Source organism: Biomphalaria glabrata, chromosome 16, assembly GCF_947242115.1.
Source record: "Biomphalaria glabrata chromosome 16, xgBioGlab47.1, whole genome shotgun sequence".
Classification (NCBI taxonomy): domain Eukaryota; kingdom Metazoa; phylum Mollusca; class Gastropoda; family Planorbidae; genus Biomphalaria; species Biomphalaria glabrata.
The window spans coordinates 8,620,406-8,643,691 of NC_074726.1; the positions used below are offsets into that span (position 1 = coordinate 8,620,406).

At 39.1% G+C, this 23,286-nt stretch overlaps 2 protein-coding genes across 6 annotated transcripts in view; one reads left to right on the plus strand and one right to left on the minus strand.

The window, feature by feature from the left end:
• The first annotated feature begins 1,763 nt into the window (after positions 1-1,763).
• Positions 1,764-10,568, plus strand: LOC106071912 (uncharacterized). Its single transcript, XM_056014326.1, has 6 exons — positions 1,764-1,839; positions 4,243-4,396; positions 6,847-6,908; positions 7,533-7,685; positions 8,858-9,015; positions 10,280-10,568. The coding sequence occupies exons 1-6, from the start codon at positions 1,764-1,766 to the stop codon at positions 10,430-10,432; spliced, it is 756 nt and encodes a 251-aa protein (XP_055870301.1). The 3' UTR covers positions 10,433-10,568.
• A 2,055-nt stretch (positions 10,569-12,623) lies between these two features.
• The window catches only part of LOC106071913 (uncharacterized), a 28,546-nt gene continuing 17,883 nt past the window's right edge, over positions 12,624-23,286 (minus strand). For all 5 annotated transcript variants that reach the window (XM_056014547.1, XM_056014545.1, XM_056014542.1 and 2 more), the window contains exons 14-17: positions 22,242-22,445; positions 20,756-20,974; positions 13,913-14,101; positions 12,624-13,011 (exon numbers count right to left, since the gene is read on the minus strand). In XM_056014547.1, the coding sequence (XP_055870522.1) occupies positions 12,668-13,011; positions 13,913-14,101; positions 20,756-20,974; positions 22,242-22,445 (956 nt within the window). In that variant the 3' untranslated portion in view covers positions 12,624-12,667. The remainder of the gene's footprint in view (positions 13,012-13,912; positions 14,102-20,755; positions 20,975-22,241; positions 22,446-23,286) is intronic.

Here is a 23,286-nt window from a genome sequence, read left to right on the forward strand (position 1 = left end):
TATTTACGGGGGGATGTTACAAAACTCTTTATTTGACTTGTCTTAGTGATGTCAGGTCGTTTCTCGTCAGGGTTTTGAAATATATGTTGAAATGGCTCTATCAGGGGCGTCTCAAAGCCTAAACGACATCGGAAGAGGGGTGGTTAAATTGTAGGCATAGACTTCTGAGCAGGGGCGTCTCAAGGCCTAAACGACATCGGAAGAGGGGTGGTCACATTGTGGGAGTGCACACTGAAATATCGCTTGACAAAATCTATAAGTAATTCCTGTAATTACCAATTAGTCTTTGAATTAGCAATAAATTAGTCTTTGAATTACCAATTGATAAATCTTTGATTTAGCTGTGAATTACCTTTGGCTAATTTATAAATCATCTGTGAATTATATTTACACTGTCTTGTATTTCAGTAAATTTTCATATATCTTAGTCTTTGTGCAGGTCTCACTTCCATACATTGCTGCTGGTCTTATTCTGGTTTTGTATATTATTTTCTTGGTTTTCCTTGAAATTGTTTTGCTCTTAAGTAAATGGTGGGTGCTATAGAATGCTCTGTTGCCTCCTGCTATTCTTTCCTTTATTTCTGTTAGTAGGTCATTTTTGAAATCAATTGTACTTCCTAGATATTTGAAAGTTTGGACGTCTTCAAATTCGTGGTCTTTGATTGTCTCTTGTGTGTATTTCAATTACCGTCTCATTATTTACGACTTCAATATACATACATATGAACAGGAAAACAACAACAACACATTTACACAATTCAAATTATTTGGTTCCAACACTCTATGCAGCGGTTCTTGTAGCAAATAAAAATAAAATAAAAAAAGATCTTATCTTATCTTATATATTACAGACGTTACTTCCCCAAAAAAAAAAGAAGATAATGACGTCCTAGGCATTTCATCTGTCAGTTTATTCATGCATGATAATTAATAACTTCAACTCAGGTCACCCATTTCATTCTCTAATGGCACTAGGGAAGAAGCAGCACTTGTACGAATTAGTTCTAGATTAAGGAATAAGAAATGTGCCTCTATCTTTGTTTCTTTCAGAGTATTTCATTAGGTTTTGTTTTTCTATTTATAAATTGTGGTTTATCTTTTTATGTACTATAGCTAATTTACTTTTTATTCTATGAGAAACTCGTAATCACTTGCAATCTAGCGCATTTCTGTCCCCTATTGACCTATCAGAACGCCGACCCTGGTATAAAATAAATTCACTGCATTGATTTAGTGTGTGTTCTATTTAGACTTCTATATTTTACCTGAATAGCTTGTTAGTGTTTTGTTCACATCTACCTTGATTTCTTCAATATTTTTTTTTACAACTTTGTCGATAATGTCGGCTGGTAGACATAGATCCATACTTTGTACTGTCTTGTTTTGAGTAGGCACGTGTGTCTATTGTCTTGGCGGGAGAACAGACTTGTCATTCACACGTTTGGCTACAGCAGACGACGTCATAGCTTAGTCTTGAGACATCCGGGAGCATGTCAACCGTATGCTGTGTAAATATAGATGTAAATAACAAACGCTATAACTTAAAAAAAAAAAACAACATCATTGTTGAAGCAAACACTAATAAGTATTTAGCACTGTAGATAAGCAGAACGCGGTTAAAACGGTTCTGTTGTGGGAGTTGTGTACCAAAAGTGATGACGTATGGCCACTTAGCCGTCACGTGATTGGCCCGAACAGGGGGGAAAACTCTGAGCTAGTAAACCAACATTACAGAGTAGAGTGCTCTTGTTTCCTAATCAGACATGGAAACCATCCTACATAGTAAAGCTCTTCTGGGCTGTCTTCTGCTTCTAGCCTCTGTCGCTGTAGCAATCAAAGGTAAAACTGTTGCCAACTTTGAGTTAACATTAAAAAAAAAATAATAATGCATTTTAAATTCTTTTCGACATAGTAAATGCTAAATAGTTGTCTGCTTGTAGAGAAGAACCAAAAATGTGAAAACTGATCGGTTAACTAGTGCATTTTTATTGTATTTACTCCTGAGGGATTACGGGCACGACATGGCCTAAATTGTGCCGATGTGCCAAAAAAAAACAAAATACAAATACAAATACTGTATTTCTTTTTAATTAATTAAATTAAAATTGATTACATCAATCCAAAAACAATGTGTAGATATAATCGTTACATATTACATTGAAGTAAGCTTAGGCCTATTTTGATACAATTAAAAGATGGATACCATGATTTATGAAGCAGAGACCTCCCTTTTTCTCAAATTAAAAATTCAATAGGTCCTCTTTATCTTCCTCATTTCATTTTCTATTGCGCTTACAACAAGATGTTGAAAAAAGGGGGGGGGGTGAATGTTAGATGTGGTGCAATAATTCGGGCTACCACGGCTGCCTCTTAACAAGAGCCATTCACTGAGCCGGATTTACCTATAGGCGTCGCAAACGATAACATTGGGCCCCCAAGAAATATTTAGCACTGACATATAATATTTTGACTTGTAGAGGACCCGAAAGGGTCGCAAATCTCAAATAGCTTAGGTTTTTTTTTAAGTCTTAACACGGTACTGGCTATTCGCATTAATGTAGATTGGCGGAGAGGCTTGTCTTCTTCTCTCCTTTAAACAACCCCCATTTGCTTTACTCAAGTCTCTGTGTGTATGTGTACTTTCAATGATAACTTTCAAACTATTCCTGACCAGAACGTATCCCAGAATGTGCGCAAAGAATCTCCTGCTGCGACAAAGAGCTTTATTTTATTAGCCTACCGAAATGGCCGATTTAAGTTGATGCATAGCTTTGGGTTACTAAATATCACACGCAGATATGTGTCTTGCGCATCTGTGGCATTGTTTCGTAGTTGGCATTTTTTTTTTTGAAAAATAGAAATAGCGCGAAACAGAAAGTTCATTTCAGTTATACAACGTCAGGATTTTTATGGATGTAAGGTGGCAAATGCAACACTCTGATTTTTAAATTGCCTTTTGTTTTTTACAATACCTCTATTCAAGTCACTCTTTCATGGAACATGGATACAGGAACCTGGACAGCTGGTCTAAAAAAACATCTCTAACGATTTTCCATTACATTTAACAATTGATGTATATCGCTGAGAAAAGAATTACTAGCTCGTTGGCCACATATATATATATATATATATATATATATATATATATATATATATATAAATATATAATTTTCGAAATTGGGGAATGTCGTTTGCATTATTTTTTTTTTGTTTAAAAGAGAAGGGGGATTTAACTGCAAAACCCCCTGGTAGGGGGTTTTAAACTCAAACCCCCCTTGGCTGCGTTGGGGCAAGTGATGGTTTAGTATTAAAATCTCAGCTAAACTAAATAAAATCAAAGCAAAAAATCGTTCAATAAATTCCGACTCCTCCCCCCCCCCCCCAGGTGGGGGATTTCATTTCGGGGGGGGGGGGGTTGAAACACCCCTCCCTGGCTACGCCTATGAAATATACTACGTAGTTTACATATATCGGACTGCCACTTTATTACTTTTATGTCTTTTAAATGCTGATTGCCATCTTAGTATTAAACCTTATTTGGAGGTAGCTGGAGAGACTATTGAGATAGTGGAAACTTTTAAATACCTTGGTACTATCGTAGACTAAATTTTACTGCAAATACTGATTATATCAGCAAAAAAGGGCAGCAAAGATTAGGATTACTGAAAAAACTGTCCTCATTTGATGTTAGTGAAAGGCCTAGGCTATATTTTATCATGCTCACATCTGCAATATTTTAAGTTTTAATATTACTGCCTGGTATGACAATCTAAGAATTGAAAATAAAAATAAACTTCATAGAATCCTAAATGCTGCTGGTAAACTCATTGGCAAAAAACAAACCCCATTTGGGCAGCTGTTTGAGACTAACATCCATAAAAAAAGCTAAAAAGATCCTAGAGATAAAAATTCAACTTTTGGGTCAGGATTTTGTGATTTTACCATCTCAAAAGAGATACAAGACACCGATAGCAAAGACAAACAGACACAAACACTCTTTTGTTCCCCTGGCACACAAATCATTAAATAGAAACACTCTGATATAAACTTTTCACATGTAAATTATGAGTGGGTCTGGTGTGAATGTACTTTTTTTTTTAAAGTTAATAGTGTTTTGTTTGGTGTAATGCACAAATTGTAAGACAAATATCCTTACGGACAATAAAGATTATTATTATTATTACTATTATTTGCTGTTATCTTACTTTTGCTGATGTGCGTGTTTTTGTCGTATCCCATCAGATGGCACATCGTCGGATGCTTGTGATTACCCTGGCCTCGCAGTCGCCTTGTCCACTAAAGACGCGGTCATTTGTAATGCTGTGTTCCTATCTAGCAATCAGTTTATTGTCCCAGAAATCTGTGGAGCAGCAATGAACACATTTCTTAAGAAGAGGTAGAGAGTTTAGCACCATAGTATCTTGTTCATTCGCTCTATTCTTTTGACACTCATTTACTTAACTGATCAGGTATTTAATCTAATGAATTACTCTGTTCTCTTCAGTGAGCATAAACTTAGAAGCCATTTTGCCTTCACTTGCATAGAGTAAAGCTGGAGGTAGCAGATGACCTCTGACACGGACAGCTGAAGAGGTCTCACGAAGGTCACGGGACAAACATTTGATACCATAAAAGCCCTTGCTGTAGACATGACTCAGACGATGAAAAAAAAACTTACTCCCCCCCCCCTCTTCCACGGGATCACAACGGCCTTTTTTTTCGCATCATATGTGGCCAAATATGCAAGTAGCATAATGGGTTTGTGTGGTCCCTTGAAATACTGCACTCATATATAATCTTTGGAATCCAAGACAATGCCTATAATTAAAACTCTAAATGTACAACCCTAAACTTAGTTTTGTGTATTGGAGATTTTCACAATAAACTAAAATATGACATGGACACTAAATTGAACTGAAATGTTGCCACCGCTGACCTATTTATCTCTAGATATAATTCTCTACATGGCTCAACCATACCTGACACCAAGAAGTAAAGAAAAGATCACTTTTTATTTATGCAACTCGGACCAGAGTTACCCCACGTAACTTAAGCGGCGAAAAAAAAAAAGAAACGGAGGGGGGGGGGAGGACACGTAATCTACCCGTCACTAAATAGCAGGACAGGACTTTTCCATTGTAGGGCCCTATGCAAAACGTTTTCGCGGGGCCCAGTTTGGGTAGGGATACGGATTATAAGTGAACATTAAGAGTTTGTATTAGAAAATAAATCCGTGTTTGTATTTTATTCGATCTTTACTATGAAAAGAATTACTTTATGAGCCTTGCGTGTAGCGAAGTCATACAGTATAACATAAAAATTATGTTTTCTACTTAGATCACGATAAATAGCAAGAATTACAAATGTTTGAATCTGTCTTCCACAATTGTTAACCTCAAGTAATTCTTCATTAGTTTGAGGCGCGAGAAGCTTCTTTCACCAGACTCCACAATTACGGGTATTGCATAATGCCGTTTTTTTATCGCTCCCAGGATTGGCGTTTTCCATATTGAATGACACCCCAAAATGACAATTTTTTGTCTATATATTTTAGATTTTTATGAGTTTTCAAATTTTTAAAAATAATTTCAGGAGATTTCCAACACTTTTTCGTATATTTTGCCATTTAGGAGTTAATCAGGAGGCCGCGGGAAATCTGTTTTAAGTTATAAAATGGTTTAATTGAAAAATTTACACCTAGAATTAACGCGGGTCCTATGAAAGTGCGGGGCCCCTGCGGTCGCATAGGTTGCAGTGGCCTAAGGCTGGCCCTGCAAAATAGCGGCGTATGCTACGCCGTGGGTCGACTAGTAGGCCTATATATTATACCTAGACTGGACGCGCCAATCTCTTAACACTACTTTTAACATGTCGTGAAAAACGTCATAGAGCAGATACACTGCGTTTTGTTTTTGTTAAGTAGTTATAAGCAGTAAAGTTGTTTTTTTAAACCCAACCTATGTAACATATAATATACACCCTATAGATTATTAGTTTGCAATTATTAGATCCAAAGTTACATCCTAGAAAAGTTCTATTTAAATGCACAATGTAAAATCATAAGATGATTAAAACCAACAGACTTGAATTATTTCGATCTAGGACTGTCTAAATATTATCTCAATGGAAACTAAAAGGAAATGGCCTTATATCATAGATTTTTGGTGACTATATAGTTGTCATGTGATCAGTAGCCTCTTGTATTTAATAATTCACAAAATGGGATTGCATTTTTTCTAAACTTTGAAAACTAAAGATCATTTCATTTCTAAGAGTGATTTCCCAAGATTCAAGGCGGCTTCCCGTACAGCTTGAAAAAAGAGTTACGTACACAACGATTGGATATAAATTTGTCTTTGTTTTCCAGTCTGTTGGTTTCCACCGAAATAAAAGCTGCAAACTTCAAAAAATGGTTTCTCTTGTTCTAAATATTGTTACATAAATTGAAAAAAATCACATCAGCACTTCTTATGTATTGTACACCGGAATTGAACGGATATACCAACAAGCTTGCTATTTATGGATTTGCCTACATGTATGAAAATCACCAATACAAATAAAAACATGATTAAATCACCAATACAAATAAAAACATGATTACATCACCAATACAAATAAAAACATGATTAAATCACCAATACAAATAAAAACATGATTAAATCACCAATACAAATAGAACATTATTAAATCACCAATATAAATAAAAACATGATTAAATCACCAATACAAATAAAAACATTATTAATCTGTCAAATGAAGTGCCTATCTTTCCAAATTGATATTCTGTCTGTCTGACTTATTAATTTTATGATGCATTATGCTCAATGTGCCTATCTTTACTCTCAGTGCCCTGAAACTATCGTATAACCAAGCTCCTGTGAACATCACTATACCAGTAGGAACATCAGGTAGAGTTTAGACTAGTGTAGTGTAGAATTAATCATATACTTGTAGATATAATTTAAACCCACAAATAAATGATTAAAACACAGGTAACGCCTGAAGTGCAGATATACTACATTATTGACAGTCTTAAATATACGTCAAACTCATGTTGGTCTCCTCCAAGCTCGGAGCGACTATAGTTCATCTAACAGGAAATAAGATTAAAGGCTGAGCGTTAGCCTTAGTAGGAAGGATGTCGCTCATACATCTTGGAAGCGTCGCAGACTCTGCCAGTGTGTAGCACTGGGTGATGAAAGCTGCTTAAGGGTTACCTGATCCTAATTTTTCCTTGACCCCATAAGCCAGTGATGGCCAACCTGGATCTACCCGCGGGCCATTCTAATTTCCGACACTTATGTCGCGGGCCATATCAACGAAAAGAAAACTAAATTAATTGACAATTTTTTCTGATAACTCTTGCTGCAAGTCCGCTGTGACATCCAATTTTTCCACCTTTCTTCAAAGTTTTACATTTAAAGTCTACTTTTTATGTGAGACTCAGAGGAAATTAACATACCAAAATTAGCTGTAGATATTCTTTACCACTCTTTACGACTTAAATCCAATCTTCTTTCCGACATTGACAGGTGTTCTCGGAGACGGCGTATACAGCTTCACTCTGGATACACCTATACAAAACAGTTGCAGTAATGTAGCTAGGGTGTATGACAGTAAAACGATGACCCTCGACCTAACGACATGTCAGGTTGTTGGTTATGGCGCCGCCACATCGTCATCAAGTAAGTATCGAATATGTCAGTAGGCCTATTAAGTTGCCCGAAGCCGATGAATGCTAAGAGATTGTAATTTGGAATTGTATTTTTTTTGGAAATGGTGGGGGGGGGGGGGGCAGGTGGGACGTGAAAATATTTACGGGCAATAAGTATGCTTCTTGGTGTGTGCGTGTGGGTATCATAAAGCGACCTTAGCAATTCAACTTAAAAGATACTAGAATTAACAAGCTATACGTGAATGGATGGCTGCCAGGTCGTGCGGTATTCGCGCTGGACTGTCGTTCGGACTTCTCGATGATCCCGGGCTCATACCCTACCCGCTGCCATCCCCCGTTGTCCTGCGGAAGGTTTGGTCTAGAAAGTAAATTATCTTCAATTCTGAAGGAACATTCAAGAAAATTATCATCAACTCTGAAGGAACATCCGAAACATGCAAAAGATTTTACAAACATTTTACAAACAAACATTTTACAAACAAACATTTTACGTGTGTGAGCTGGGTGGGGGGCGTTAAAATGCGGGCCGTTTCATTGGATGTGCGAAATAAAAAATTAGGGGAGGTTCTTGTTAAAAAAAACACCATAGAGACTAGGAACTAATCAACATGCAAAGCCTGAAAGTAATCGTAGCCATACATACAGCCTTCGATATATGTATAATGAAGTAAATTTAGAAATCCTCAGTGGAAATATTGAAATAATAATAATAAGGCTTGTATTTGAATCCGAAGATTGGAAATATTGAAACGAAGCACAATTAATACAATGACTCCCAGCTTTCTCTTTTGCATATTTTTTTTTTTTTTTCTAACCATATTTTTCTATCTAGAAATATCCAGGATATTAGGGTTAGGGTGCGAAAACTATGTTTATTTCTAGGTCTAGTTTCTTTTGACTTTTTATAACCTTTTTCTAGATGAACCATACATTTTTCGTATATAGTCTACACAAAAACTTGATGACCACTAGCATATTATATAACATGACATTTATAACATAAGAACAATAACTATTACTTCCATTCACAAATGTTTTGATCTATTTATATTTATTTCTAATGATTTTATTTCCTCTATCGCCACCGAAGTTGGTCGCGGTATTAACCTATGTTTTGTATATATATTTCTCTTTTGAATACAGTTCATATCTAGATAAATGAATTTGTTCTTACCACGACAGAAATTTTTGACGGAGTTCTGAACGCAGCCGCGGTGAACAAAAGTACCAGCAGCTCTTGCTGCCTCGCAATCTGGGACTCACTGACCAAGACAGAAAAAGGAACCACCTATAAAGACGCTTCTTACAACTGCCTGACGTCAACGGGCGCAACTTGCGGGGTAAGGCAAAATGTCATCTTCCTTGTTGCTTATAAACTGCATTTGACATAAGAGGCTCATTATATATATCTACCCAATATTTTTTTAAAACTCTAAAAGATTTTAAAGCTAGAAATTGTCCATTTCATCTTGATAGCACATTGCTGATTTTGTTATTTTTATATCTTCAGTAAGTTACAAGGATGCCGTCTTTCTAAATCTATTTTAAAACTGGATGTATTTTGTCAATACAGATGAGAGTCAGAGTTTCGAATTTCAAATGAGCAATCCTTAACAATATGGGTATATAGATAGACTTATTGCTTGTACAATAAAAAAATTAAAAAATGCATATTTTCCGTACCGGAAAATATCACCTAAATGTAATGATTAACCTGATCTGGTTTCAAAACGAAAAATGCACCACGATAGTACATACCAAAGCGATATTTTTTTATTCATGCTTCTTCTTGGGTTTCTTGGGTTTTATGCCTCTTTTTGGTTATTCCAACCACATACCTTTTGTATGAAAACCTACCGCTGATAGTCATTTTCCAATTAATAATAAAGTTTAGGGCAGAGAACTCTGATATTAATCTCATAACAAGGTTAGGTAACTCTCTAGGATCTACAACTCCGTACTTAACAGCTCTGAGTAGCTTCAAAGACAATGAGTGTATGTCCTTTCTAAGAAGTCACGAGCTTTTTTTAAGTCAACAAAGTACTTCAAAAAAAGCACGCAATATGGATTTTGTTGTTGTACCCCATTCCGTATAAAACAGATATTTATTTTATATCAGAATGATGTATTCAATAACATTTTCAAAGGGATTTCTTATCCCATATGCTAGGGAAAATTATTATAACGGACGACCCGCAGCATAGCATACGCCCCTGCCCCTTTTTTTTCTGAGTCTTTCTCTCAGTGACCGCGAAAGTTACGTTGGGTAACTCTAGTCTGACGTGCAGAAATAAAAGAGTTATCTTTCCATTACTTTTTCACCGTGGTGTCCTGCATGGTTGGGTCACTAAGAGAATTATAAATATAGAAAGTATTTCTTTCTTTCCGAGCGCCATTAAAGAACGTCTGAATCAGGAAACCAATGATTAGGTAGATTTCAATTGTCTTATTACCATGGATACGTGTAGGACGTAAATATCTTCTTCTTTGAAGGAACGTCTCTATTTTATAAGAACATAGAAATAATTTTGTCTGACTTTGTTTCGTTAAAAAAATTATCTTGCAATGTTTTTTAGCATATTTTCATTTTCCCCTTCCTCAAAGACTGGAGATGTAGGCGCCCCTGTTTACTGTAAAACAGACAGCGGAGAAAGAGTGTTGACTGCCTTGACATCATCCACACCATGTGTCAGTGGCGGCATGTTTCTAGCACACGACTTGACCGCAGGGGCCACCGACTTCAAGTTCGGGTACTAACAGAGCATTCCTACTGTTACTATACAGTCATCACTGAAAGGCTGGAATCAGATTCACTGCGATTTTCATTCACGTGAACTATAGCTACCATTATAACAATATTTAATAAAATAAAGCCCTTGTATTTTCTTTTTTACTGATTGTGTCGGCGCTCTCGTAAAAAAATGTTTGTGAAAATGTACTTTTGAATTTCAAACTGATTGGAAACCTGTGTGTTCTAATTCAGTAATATGTACACACACCACTTTTGTATAGACTGTCTTACAGACCCATATAACCTGCTCAATGCACGCTGTAGTCCTATCTCTTATCAAGACATGCGAAGTAACTTGGAAAAGATTTCCGTGCCGCCATATTTGCTCAAGAAACACAACTCAGCTTCATCTCCAATTAAAAATTCGATGCGCTACATTGGGATTCAAACTCCTGCAATCACTCAGGTTTTCACTACTAAGTCACACATCCCACATATCATGTATTCGTGTAATAAGCTTACACAATTTAAAAACAATGAAAAAAAAAAGGAAAAGAACCGCAAAATGACTGCCATATCTTTCAATATTGCAAGGTTTAACTCCTTTTTCTATATAGCACACAATTATTTAAAATAAACATTTATTGATTAATTAATTATTTAATTTTTTTTATTAATTAATTATTGAATTTTTTGATTGATTAATCCATTTTTATCGACTATGAAAATTTTAACTTGATCCAAGAATGGGAAGTGGAAGAAAAAACGTGAACACAATTTTGTACCAGGCAGAGAGACAGACAGACGGAGTGAGTTAATATAAACTTTGGAACGAAGAGTGCTAATTGTGTATGACTTCTCTGTAATTTGTAAAATTGTTTAAATTATAAAACTTATTGCAGAATTGACTGAAATAATCTATGGGCTTCAAAAGTCATGTGTTCTGTTTGAAAGCTAATTTAAAATGTGAAATTTGGAAGCCATTTATATCACAGTTTGGTAACACTAAAAGGAATGGTCATAAAAATATCCTCAGCGATTGTGTGTATTAAAGTAAAAAAGTAAAGTTGCTCTATCAGACCTTGCAATCTATAGGGCCGATGATGTAAGTTCATCAGTTTCTGTGACCGACTGTTAACATAGGTGTCACCTGTCAAGCACAACGACCAACCGCCTTTACTTTCTCCAATTAACATCCGAGGCGTCCTAAAAAAAAAACCGGAATTCGAAATCCCAGTCATCACAGAGATTCGAACCCTAAACCCTCGATTCGGAGTTCAAGCGCTTTATTACATGATTATGCTTATAGCATGCTAAGTGCACTATAGTACAATCTCTTTTGTAGACAAAAGGGGGAGGGGTATATGGGAGAAGTTTGCAAACTCAAAAAAAAAAAAAAAGGTTACCAAAAGTTTAGTTATTTTCATTGCGACACTGAAAATGGTGAAATCGAATTTTCAAAAGCGGTTTTAGCTTTTAAGTTATAGACGTGCGGACGGACGGATGTAAAGTACAAAACCAGTAGCGGCTTTTCCCTTAAGGGGGATGATAAAAATTCTTTTCTTATACAAAACTTTTACTTGACAAGTAACACAGATATGAATGACGCAACGAAGATGAAAGCAGACGATCAATGAACACAGCATTACCATCACGTGACAAATGGCGGGTGGAATTTCATTTTAATAAATCATTTTTAATTTTATTGTTAATTTACAGAAATTATATGCAAAAATAGGCATTGCATGGTGAACGATTATAGAGGTGAATTATTGAAGACAGTGTTCAACGTATCAATATCGCTGGAAAATTAATGTTGCATTCTTCTCGCAAAATAACTTGGAGAACAACGCGTAGAGCATGCACTAGAGATGTCTTCTCTGGGAACATCCGGATATTACGTAGCGCACAAAAAAAAAAACACGTTTTTTAACCCCTGCCCATTGTAACAAATGTCTATGTCCCTCTCCCCCCCCCCCCCCTTTTAGCCATTACGTAATATCCGAACATTCACTTGTATGTAGATGTACAACGATTTTCCTTTCTAGTCCTAGCTTCCCATGGTCTGTGACCAGATTTCGGAATTTACCACACGGGAAGAAGAAGGCATAAAAAATAATAAATTACCGTATTTTAACCCTTAAAACGCGTGTGGCAGTTTAGAGTCTTAATATCAGAATTGTAATTCCATTTTGCTCAGCACTTTAAGGGTTAAAAGTACAATCATAGCAAAATTTAAATCCAAGTTTTTTGGTTTTGTTTTAATCATTCGACAAAGAAGAGTGCGTTCTTGAGAGACTGGAACGTTTGGGTGACGGACTTCTGTTGATGTAGCGGTAGATGAAGACTGCGACGGTGGCCAGGATGACCAGGCAGACGATAATAACAGTCATCATGATGCTTCCGCCTTTGTTGTCCTTATCGATGTGCGCCACCACCTCCTGGAGCAGCTTGCTCACCCTCATCTGGGCAGTCATGGAGCAGTCTCTGCCGGTGGATCCTTCCGGGCACTGCCAGCAGGCGCCGTCCGCGTAACAGGTCTTGTAGACGCAGGCGTCGTCACACTTGTGCCGGCACTGGCGCCCGTAGTAAGGCGGGGCACATTCTGGGTGAATAGAACATGGAAGAGTCACTCGCCAAATGATAACGTCAGTATGAAGATACAGAATTACAGGCTTATAATAACAGACTTGGTTGTGTACCATCGTTTATTATAGTCCAATGGTGGCATAATAGTAGATTAGTCTCAGCAGAAATTGAAGAGGTCTGTTCAAATTTTTAAAACTTATGCTAGGCACTTTATGTTTTTTTTCATCTTCCCTATTGCCGAGGACAGACGCAGACGGCGAAAAGAAAATCTTAATCGAACACCGGCGGACAATGGTTATGCTAGCCTGGGATGTGGCAAAATATGTAGGTCACAGCTGGGGCAGCGTAGCCATGTGAAATACTGCATTACTCATTAATCTTCGGGCTCGAAGTCAAGACTTATTATTATATTTGCCTCTTCAAACCCAGCAAGAAGCAAAAATACCCCCCAAGTTCCCTTTTCCCTGTGGGATTTCAGCAAGAGGCTCCTCAGAGACAGCCCTTTTGTTACCACATAAAGGAGGTGCACTACGTGAGAGCTAAAAAGATCAACTTAGGCCCCATTTCGCCTTCACTGGCATAGAGGAAAGTAGCTGGCAGCAGATGGCCCCTGAAAGAGACGGAGAGCTTTTACAAATACGGCAGGGCATAAAGCTTATTGAAGACAGACGCAGAAGACGAAAAGAAAACTTATATAGTTTATACTTTATTTGTATCAGATATGGAAAATATGCATGTCGCATCTATGTCTGCTTAGTCACGTGAAACATTTCACTCACCCTTAATCTTCAGAATTAAAGACATTGCCATTACTAATAAATACAATAAAATAACTAGGAAGAACCAGGTCCGCATTGTACTGGAAGAGCTTATGAAAGAAGCAGATCTAGAATGTGTTAGCAGACGACGACACTTACCTCCTATAAATTCCAGCTCGCAAAATTTTGCTTTCCCTTTGATCATGACAAACGTCATTTTTTGAAGGCCCATCCTGGGGAGATCTGTCAGAGGCAGCACGTTGTCGTTCGGAAGTGGGAGAATCTTGGAGTCAATCATCTCCCCTGCTTCATTCTCACTGTTGATCTCTAAAACCGCAGACCTGGTGTCTTTTCAGTTTGTGTATATTAGAATGAACAACACAAATTAATGTATGTTTATGTAAGAAAAACATAAAAGTGAACTTTAACATGCTAAACATTGAAATCATTTTTAAAGAAATGTACTAGTCAAATGTATTATATTGTTATAGGTTTAGAATGGGATTAGATTAATCGGGGATTTCCCTTTTAGCGACGCGACTTTAAATAGCACTTTATTTGGACGGAAGTGGTTCTGGGATAGAAATGACAGTTGAAGACGCACTCCATTAGCTAGGAGGAAGACGTGAAGTTTGTTAGTAACTGTTGACACTTGACTGTGCCCCTTCTTTGTGTATTAAAGTATATTTCAAGTTGAAAAGTCTTATCAAGTCATTTCTAGACTTATATATATATATATTGTTATGACTCTACAATGCACGCTGTCATTAGGTGTGAGACTGCGCACCATGAGACACAGGACAGAGACATGAAATAAGAGAAGAAGTCAAGATGGCCGATGATTAGAGATGAAAACGACGCTTGTGCTGTGATTCTAGATCTAGTTCCCTATTTGGTTATTAAACATTCTATTTTGTTATTTTATAATCCTTTCGTTGAGGTTATTTGGCTAAGTTATAGCAATTGGTGTCAGATAGTGGGATCCTCAACGAAAGGGGAGAGGATGGTCTAGATCTATGTATGGGACATCGAACGAGTCCATTTTCGGGTAAATCAACATAAGTTTTGTTTTTAGTTGATCAACGTTTTAATACTAGATGGCGTCTAAGAAAACACTTAGTCAACTGTCATTACAGGAACTTAGGCAGGAACTCAGAGGTAGAGAGCTGAAGGTGAGCGGCAACAAGGAGGCACTTATGGAGCGTCTTAGGCAAAGCATGATAAAGGAAGAACAGGACCCGGAGACCTATGAGTTTGAAATAGAACCGACTATGATGGAGCTTTGGAACATGATACAAGAACAAGTCAAAACAAATACTGACATAGGAAACTCAATGAAAGAAGACATGAAATCATTAAAGGATGAACTTAAAAAAAGAAATGGGTAATGAACTGATCTCTATAAAATCATTTGTGACTGAGTTGAAGAAGGATATAGATGACTCCAAACAACAATTAAGAAATGATGTAACTGAGCTAAGGTCCCAAATGGTAGAGGATTTCAATTCTAAAATGCAACTACTACGTAGTGAAATGAAGGCGGAGCTGGAAAAGAAACAAGATGCTGGGGCCACTGTGAATGAAATGGCTGGGAAGACTAAACCGCCGGTGTTTGACGGTTCTGTTTCTTGGTCGGTGTACCGATTGCAGTTTGAAGCGGCGGCCAAAGTAAATAGATGGAATACAAAGGCAGAGAAAGCAACTGGTCTGGTGTTGGCACTCAGAGGCAAGGCAGCCGAATTGTTACAGACCATGAAGGACCAGACGGACTTCGATGCCATGGTCAAAACAATGGAACTGCGATACGGCGACGAACACTTACAGGAAGTGTTTAGAATACAATTGAAAAGTCGACAGCAGAAGTGTGGAGAGACACTACAGGAATTAGCGGCGGACATTGAGCGTCTTGCCCGTCTGGCTTATCCATTGGCAACACCAGAATTTGTGGATGTTATAGTTACAGATGCCTTCATAGATGGAGTGCGAGATGCGGAACTAAAGAAAGCCATCCGAATCAGTGGAAAACGGAAAGTAAGTGAAGCTCTTATCTATGCTCTGTCCTACGAGGCGGCCAGAGATTCAGCGAAGGCCACTTATTACAGCCGGACGATAGATGCTCGGGAGGAGGATCCTACACAGCTGGTACGAAGACTGGTTGGGGAGGCTATAGACGAAAGACGACCCCAGGAGGAGGATGTAGCACGGCTTGTCAGAAGGGTGGTGGAAGAGACTAGAGACGAACGGCGACCCTATATCAGACATAACAGAACACCCTTTCGCTGCTGGAATTGCAACAACCATGGTCACATGCAAAGGGATTGCACCAGAGTGTTTCGGGGCCGTGAACGCCAAACACAAGGAAGGCAGAACGGCAACCGGGAAAACTAATGTCTGCCGGTTTCAAGGAGCGGAGACAGGCAGCACGGTATACAGAGGCTCCAAAAATGGTTATTTCTGTCACAGTGTTGGGAAGAAATAGAAGTTTAAAGGTACAAGGAAAGATCGGCAGCGGGTGTCGTGCTTTTCTTTTGGATACTGGAGCATCTCGGTCGATAATTCGACCCGATTATATTGGAGATCAGGAATTGATACGAACGAACGGTTATACACTGAAAACAGCCAGCGGTGAACTAATACCAGTGTTAGGACAGGTTAGACTAAACTTCGAAATTCAAACCCAACCATTCAGTCATGATTTCCTGGTCGCTAATGTGACCGACGAGTGTATCCTTGGTTTGGATTTTATGCAAGCATTCGGGCTGTCTTTAAACATGGCAAATGGTACTATACAATATGCTAACATGGAGATTCCACTACTCGAGGAAGATACCGGAGAAGGTCTAGTGAGAAGAATTTTGTTAGTAGAAGATACGACCATACCAGCACAATCGGAATGTATAATTTGGGGAAAGATTGAAGGAAGTTGCGAAACTATCCGCACGAAACTCGTAGAAACAGCGAGAGGAATAGAGAATAGGCTGGCTGTAGGAAAGACGTTAGTGGTTAGTGTTGATGATAGAAAGGTCCCCGTGAGGGTCATGAATCTTTACTCGCAGGAAAGAAAGCTACGAGCGGGTAGTGTCATAGCGGACTGTTACTCCGTGGATCTGATCACACAATGTCTGGACGCAGAGGTATCGACAAACACGGCACCGAAGGAAAATTCACAGATACCCAAACTTCTTATCAAGACGAAAGAAAGTCTTTCGATGGAAGAATATAACAAGGCTGAGGAATTAATTTTGGAATTTATGGACATTATTCCCAATGACGAGAATGACTGCGGGATTACAAACCTTGTGCAGCACCGTATTGATACAGGAAATGCCAGACCCATTCGACAACCACCACGTCGTCTACCGCTGGCCAAACAGCAAGAAGCAATCGATATGCTGGAAAGTATGAAACAACAAGGGGTCATCGAGCCATCCAACAGCCCGTGGTGTTCACCAGTTGTGTTGGTTAAAAAGAAAGATGGGACTTTGCGGTTTTGTGTAGATTACCGGGCATTGAATAATGTCACTCAGAAAGACAGTTATCCTCTTCCCCGTATTGATGACACACTGGACACACTTGCCGGATCAAAAATCTTTTCGACTCTAGACCTCAAAAGCGGATATTGGCAGGTAGCGATGCACCCAAAGGATAAAGAAAAGACGGCCTTTTCAGCTGGAAGTGGCCTATGGCAATTTAAGGTGATGCCATTTGGCCTATGCAATGCACCAGCCACTTTTGAGAGATTGATGGAGCAAGTCTTGAGAGGTCTTAACTGGAATACTTGTCTGGTATATCTTGATGACATTATCGTACTTGGGAGTACATTTGATGAACATTTGAACAATTTGAGAGAAGTGTTTCAAAGGATTCGAAGTGCGGGCATGAAGATCAACCCCAAGAAGTGTGACCTATTCAAGAAGGAAGTGAAATATTTGGGCCATGTCGTATCAAGCGAAGGTATAAGCACGGATCCAGACAAAAGTGAAGCGATTAGGCAATGGCCTGTCCCTGAAAGTGTACAGGAACTGAAAAGTTTTCTGGGCCTTTGTACTTATTACCGACGCTTTGTTCTAGGCTTCTCTAGGATTGCAGGAGTTCTTCACCAACTGACAGAACAGAAAAAGCGGTTTACATGGTCAATAGAATGCCAGGAGGCGTTTGAAAAGTTAAAAGAGGCTCTCCTTTCGTCGCCGATGTTAGCATACCCACTGGCGGGTACACCATTCATTCTAGATACAGACGCAAGCGGTACGGGGATCGGTGCTGTGCTATCGCAGTGCATTGATGGAAACGAAAAGGTCGTAGCTTACTTTAGTAGAAGGTTGTCAAAGTCTGAAATGAATTATTGTGTTACGAGACGTGAATTGTTGGCTGTAGTTGATTCAATTAAACATTTTCATAAATATCTCTATGGACAAAGGTTTAAACTGAGAACTGACCACGCAGCCTTGAAATGGCTACTATCTTTCAAGAATCCAGAGGGACAGGTGGCGAGATGGGTTGAACGGTTGCAGAGTTATGAATTTGAGACTGAACACAGGAAGGGACTGATTCACCAGAATGCTGATGCATTGTCTCGAAGACCATGCAAAATGGAGTGCAGGTACTGCGTGAAGGCAGAAGAAAAAGACATTGAGTGTTGTCGTCTAGGAGTAGATGTTACCGGATCCTGGTCAGATGAAAAAATTAGAGAGGACCAGTTGGAAGATAATGATCTGGCTCCCATTCTGCTATGGAAGGAGAATGGACAACGGCCCGAGTGGCAGCACATCTCTGAAAAAGGGGCTGCCACGAAAGCGTACTGGGCGCAATGGGACTCAATAACCATCATTAATGGTGTCCTAAGAAGGGTCTGGGAATCCGTTGACGGCACATCGAGGCGTTTTCAGCTTATATTACCAAAAAGCAGAGTGTCTGAGGTGCTGCAGGAAATTCACAATGGTACCAGTGGGTCTCATTTGGGTGTTAATAAGACCCTCGATAAGGTTCGCCGGAAATTCTACTGGTTCAGATACAGAGAGGATATAGAGGAATGGTGCCGGGGATGCAACGTCTGTACAGCCGCAAAGGGCCCTCCACGCAAAACAAGGGGACAAATGCAACAATACATGGTTGGAGTTCCGTTTGAAAGGATTGCAATCGATGTGGCAGGGCCATTTCCTGAAACTAGACGAGGAAATAAGTACATATTGGTAACTATTGATTACTTCACTAAATGGCCGGAGGCGTATGCAATACCGAACCAAGAAGCAACAACGGTAGCAGAAACGCTTGTTGAGAACTGGATCAGTCGATTTGGTGTCCCTATGGAGCTACACTCCGATCAAGGCAGGAACTTTGAATCTAGAGTATTTCAGGAAATGTGCCGGGTGCTTGGCATCAATAAAACTCGCACTACACCACTACACCCGCAGTCAGATGGAATGGTAGAGCGGTTCAATCGTACCTTAGAACAATACTTGTCGAAGGTCACCGATGATCGACAGGACAACTGGGATGCATACATTCCAGTGTTCCTGATGTCCTACAGGAGTTCCATCCATTGCTCTACTACATATACCCCTGCAAAGATGTTGTTCGGCCGGGAACTTCGTTTACCAAGTGATCTGCTATTTGGACTTCCGAGAGACACACCAGTCCTTGCTACTGAGTATGTCAACGATCTTAGACGGCGTCTGGAGGAAACCCATTCTCTGGCTCGTGGGACAATGAAGAATAACTGCGATCTAATGAAGACTAGATACGATAGACGTGCAAATACCTCGGGGTTTCAGGAAAACGATCTGGTATGGCTATATAACCCCCAGAGAAGAAAAGGTAGATCCCCAAAACTCCAAAGAGACTGGGAAGGTCCCTTTCGTGTCGTTAAAAGGATCAACGATGTGGTCTACCGAATTCAGAAGACTCCACGGTCTAGCTTCAAGGTTGTTCACGTGGATCGGCTTCATCGTTATCATGGCGGGGCAAACTTTGTTCGAGACGAACAGTTTTAAGGAGGGGGCAGTGTTATGACTCTACAATGCACGCTGTCATTAGGTGTGAGACTGCGCACCATGAGACACAGGACAGAGACATGAAATAAGAGAAGAAGTCAAGATGGCCGATGATTAGAGATGAAAACGACGCTTGTGCTGTGATTCTAGATCTAGTTCCCTATTTGGTTATTAAACATTCTATTTTGTTATTTTATAATCCTTTCGTTGAGGTTATTTGGCTAAGTTATAGCAATATTATATATATATATATTAGTGAGCAACACGTAATGAACGCGTCAATGTCTCAAGAGATGTGTACACAGGAAGTTTAATTACACATTGGTTTTAATAATAATAATAATAATAATAATCTTTATTATCCGTAAGGAAAATGGTCTTACAATTGGTGCATTACACCAAACAAAACATTGTAACTATAAAAAACCAAAATGTACATTCACCCCAGACTCACTCAAAATTTACATGTGAAAAGTTTATATCAGATTGTTTCTATTTAAAATGATTTGATTGCCAGGGGAACAAAAGAGTGTTTGTGCCGGTTTGTCTCTATCAGTGTCTTGTATCTCTTTTGTGATGGTAAAATCAGAAAATCCTGACCCAAACTGTAGATTGGAGAATTGAAAGGGATTTAATTAGAAATGAAAAGTTCTTGTTTTTTTTTTTTCTGTTCGAGATGATTCTATTTAGAAATCTATGTAAAGGGAGACAAGCGTATATTGAGGTCCTTAGAGAAGTATGTTTCAAATTTCATGTAAAATACTATTATAAATCTATTCATACAATTAAGTTATACTGTGTGGTTTTCACGATTTTTACTTGAACTAAACAGCATCATTTATAGTTTAATGCCAAGACATTCATGTCATTTCTATGAGATAATTCACAACTGAAGAAGCTATTAGATATATATATAAGAAAAACAATATTTACATCATAGTTAACTGTAAAGAGTACCCTTACGGAGGCGGCTGGTAGTCATTAAAAGTCAGGTTGGTGTCCTAATACTCACCCGTCGTCAGACCATGGCTGTAAGATGCTAGGTAGAGGTTCAATTGGAAGAGCTGTACTGGGGCAGAGAAGGACAGGGTCAAAAACTTTGACTCATCCCCACTGAGACCCACACACCTGTCCTCATCGATGAGTCCGTCAATCACTTGCCTGGCTGTCACATTCGTATCGCCACCGGGATTGGTCAACCATACCTGACCTAGAGCCGCCATATTCCTGCCTGAAAAAAAAACAAACAACTTTCTTAAGGTCCAGCACTATTTCTTTACATCTTAAGTTTGAAACGAATCACAGAAGAAACCTTGTATTTGATGTACAGTTTAGAAATAGAGATTGATAAACCCACGTATTTCCCAATAGCTTATTGGTAGCTCGGTATGCATCTCGACATTTATATCAATGGTCTCGAGTTCGACCCTGCCCGATGACCCCCCCCCCCCACACCCCCCCCCCCCCGTCCTTATGGAAGATCCCTGGTAAAAAAAAGTAAATTTACCTTTTTTTTTAGACCTTGTGGTCTATAAGCGAGATGATCTGCTTCTGTGGCCTAAGGTTAACCAGGGTGTCATGTGGCCAGCACAACGACCAACCGCCATTACTTTTCCCTAATGACCTTCATGTACCCATTAGAGCTGGGTGGACTCAGGGGCAACCCGGTTCGAAAGCCTAGCCCTTTAAAAGTCAGACACCGCGCCGCATGAAGCTCTTGGTTAGTTAAGAACATTTTCAGATCTGAGAAAACGTCCGAAACCTGTGACATCAACAGATCCTTAAGTCTCCCAGCCTCCTCACAGTCCAGTGAAGTCATCTGAATCTTTTATGTCACGACGCTCTTGAGTCGGTTGCGAGTCCGTTTTTTAGTCTCCCGATTCCCACGTTCCCATTCCCGTACGTTCTTGGACCTCAAGTCTTAACATAAGCCGTTTGTTCTGGCTTTTCCCTGAAGAACGTAGTTTTGCAACAATTCTACCTAACAACGCAACATCTCTACCTAACAATGTAATATCTTGACGTAGTTTTGCAACAATTTTACCTAACAACGCAACATCTCTACATAACAGATGTGTTTACATTAAGATCTTTATATACTAATTTTGATTCAAAGATTAATTTCTTCCTAGAAACATTGGAAACTCTGTAAGAGTAACATTAAATTCCATGTAAAATTAAAACTGTATACGTTTAAGACGAATTTCCACAATCTCTAAACTGTATAGTGCAGATGATACAAATGTCATCTGCCTCTGTCGCCTACGGTTAACGAGGGTGTCAGGTACTCATTAGAGCTGGTTGGACTCAGAGGCTGCCAAAGATCCCGAAATTAAAAATCCCAGGATTCGAACCCGGGACCCCCGGTTCGGAGGCCAAGCGCCTTACCCCTCAGCCATCGCACTCCTGAAGAAGAACTGAATAAACAGACTGATAACCTATATATGAACGAGCTGCTAAGCTCCAACTAAACATCTCCATCTGAGTGACACACCTACCTCCATAGACATGAAAGGAACAGATGGATGCATTACTCTTCCAAGCGAGTTGCAGGACTTTCATGAAAATCCGAGCGCCGCAATTGATGTCGTAGATGTGAAGGTTAGTGGCGTCCATCTTATTCAGCACCCGCATCCTCTTGCACCACAGCGGCTCATCAATCACAGGGTTTTTAGAGTAAAGCGCCATCTCCAACCCTTCAGCTGTAGATTAACAAGATTAGATATGGCGATGAGCCACTGTCAGACCAGAGCTTGCAGAGAGTTTACTGGAGTTTACTCATCAGCTCTACGTCGTCGTTCACAGTTCCATGTCATTGTTCAAAGTTCCACGTTATTGTTTACTGTTCTATGTCATTGTTCAAAGTTCCACGTTATCGTTTACTGTTCTATGTCATTGTTCAAAGTTCCACGTTATCGTTTACTGTTCTATGTCATTGTTCACAGTTCCAGGTTATCGTTTACTGTTCTATGTCATTGTTCACAGTTCCACGTTATTGTTTACTGTTCTATGTCATTGTTCACAGTTCCACGTTATCGTCCACTGTTCTATGTCATTGTTCACAGTTCCACGTTATCGTTCACTGTTCTATGTCATTGTTCACAGTTCCAGGTTATCGTTTACTGTTCTATGTCATTGTTCACTGTTCTATGTCATTGTTCACAGTTCCATGTCATTGTTCACAGTTCCATGTCATTGTTCACAGTTCCATATCGTTTGTTCACAGTTTCATGTCATTGTTCATAGCTCCATATCGTTTGTTCACAGTTTCATGTCATTTGTTCACAGTTCCATATCGTTTGTTCACAGTTCCATGTCGTTTGTTCACAGTTCCATGTCATTTGTTCACAGTTCCATGTCATTGTTCACAGTTCCATGTAGTTTGTTCACAGTTTCATGTCATTGTTCAAAGTTCCATGTCATTGTTCACAGTTCCATGTCGTTTGTTCACAGTTACATGTCGTTTGTTCACAGTTCCATGTCATTGTTCACAGTTCCATGTCATTGCTCACAGTTCTATGTCGTTTGTTCACAGGTCCATGT

Excerpts from the sequence above, each read along its gene's own strand:
- LOC106071912 (XM_056014326.1), top strand. The coding sequence starts at position 1,764 with ATGGAAACCATCCTACATAGTAAAGCTCTTCTGGGCTGTCTTCTGCTT. Across the intron at positions 6,909-7,532 it reads TATACCAGTAGGAACATCAG|GTGTTCTCGGAGACGGCGTA; the intron begins GTAGAGTTTAGA and ends CGACATTGACAG. Across the intron at positions 7,686-8,857 it reads CGCCGCCACATCGTCATCAA|AAATTTTTGACGGAGTTCTG; the intron begins GTAAGTATCGAA and ends TTACCACGACAG.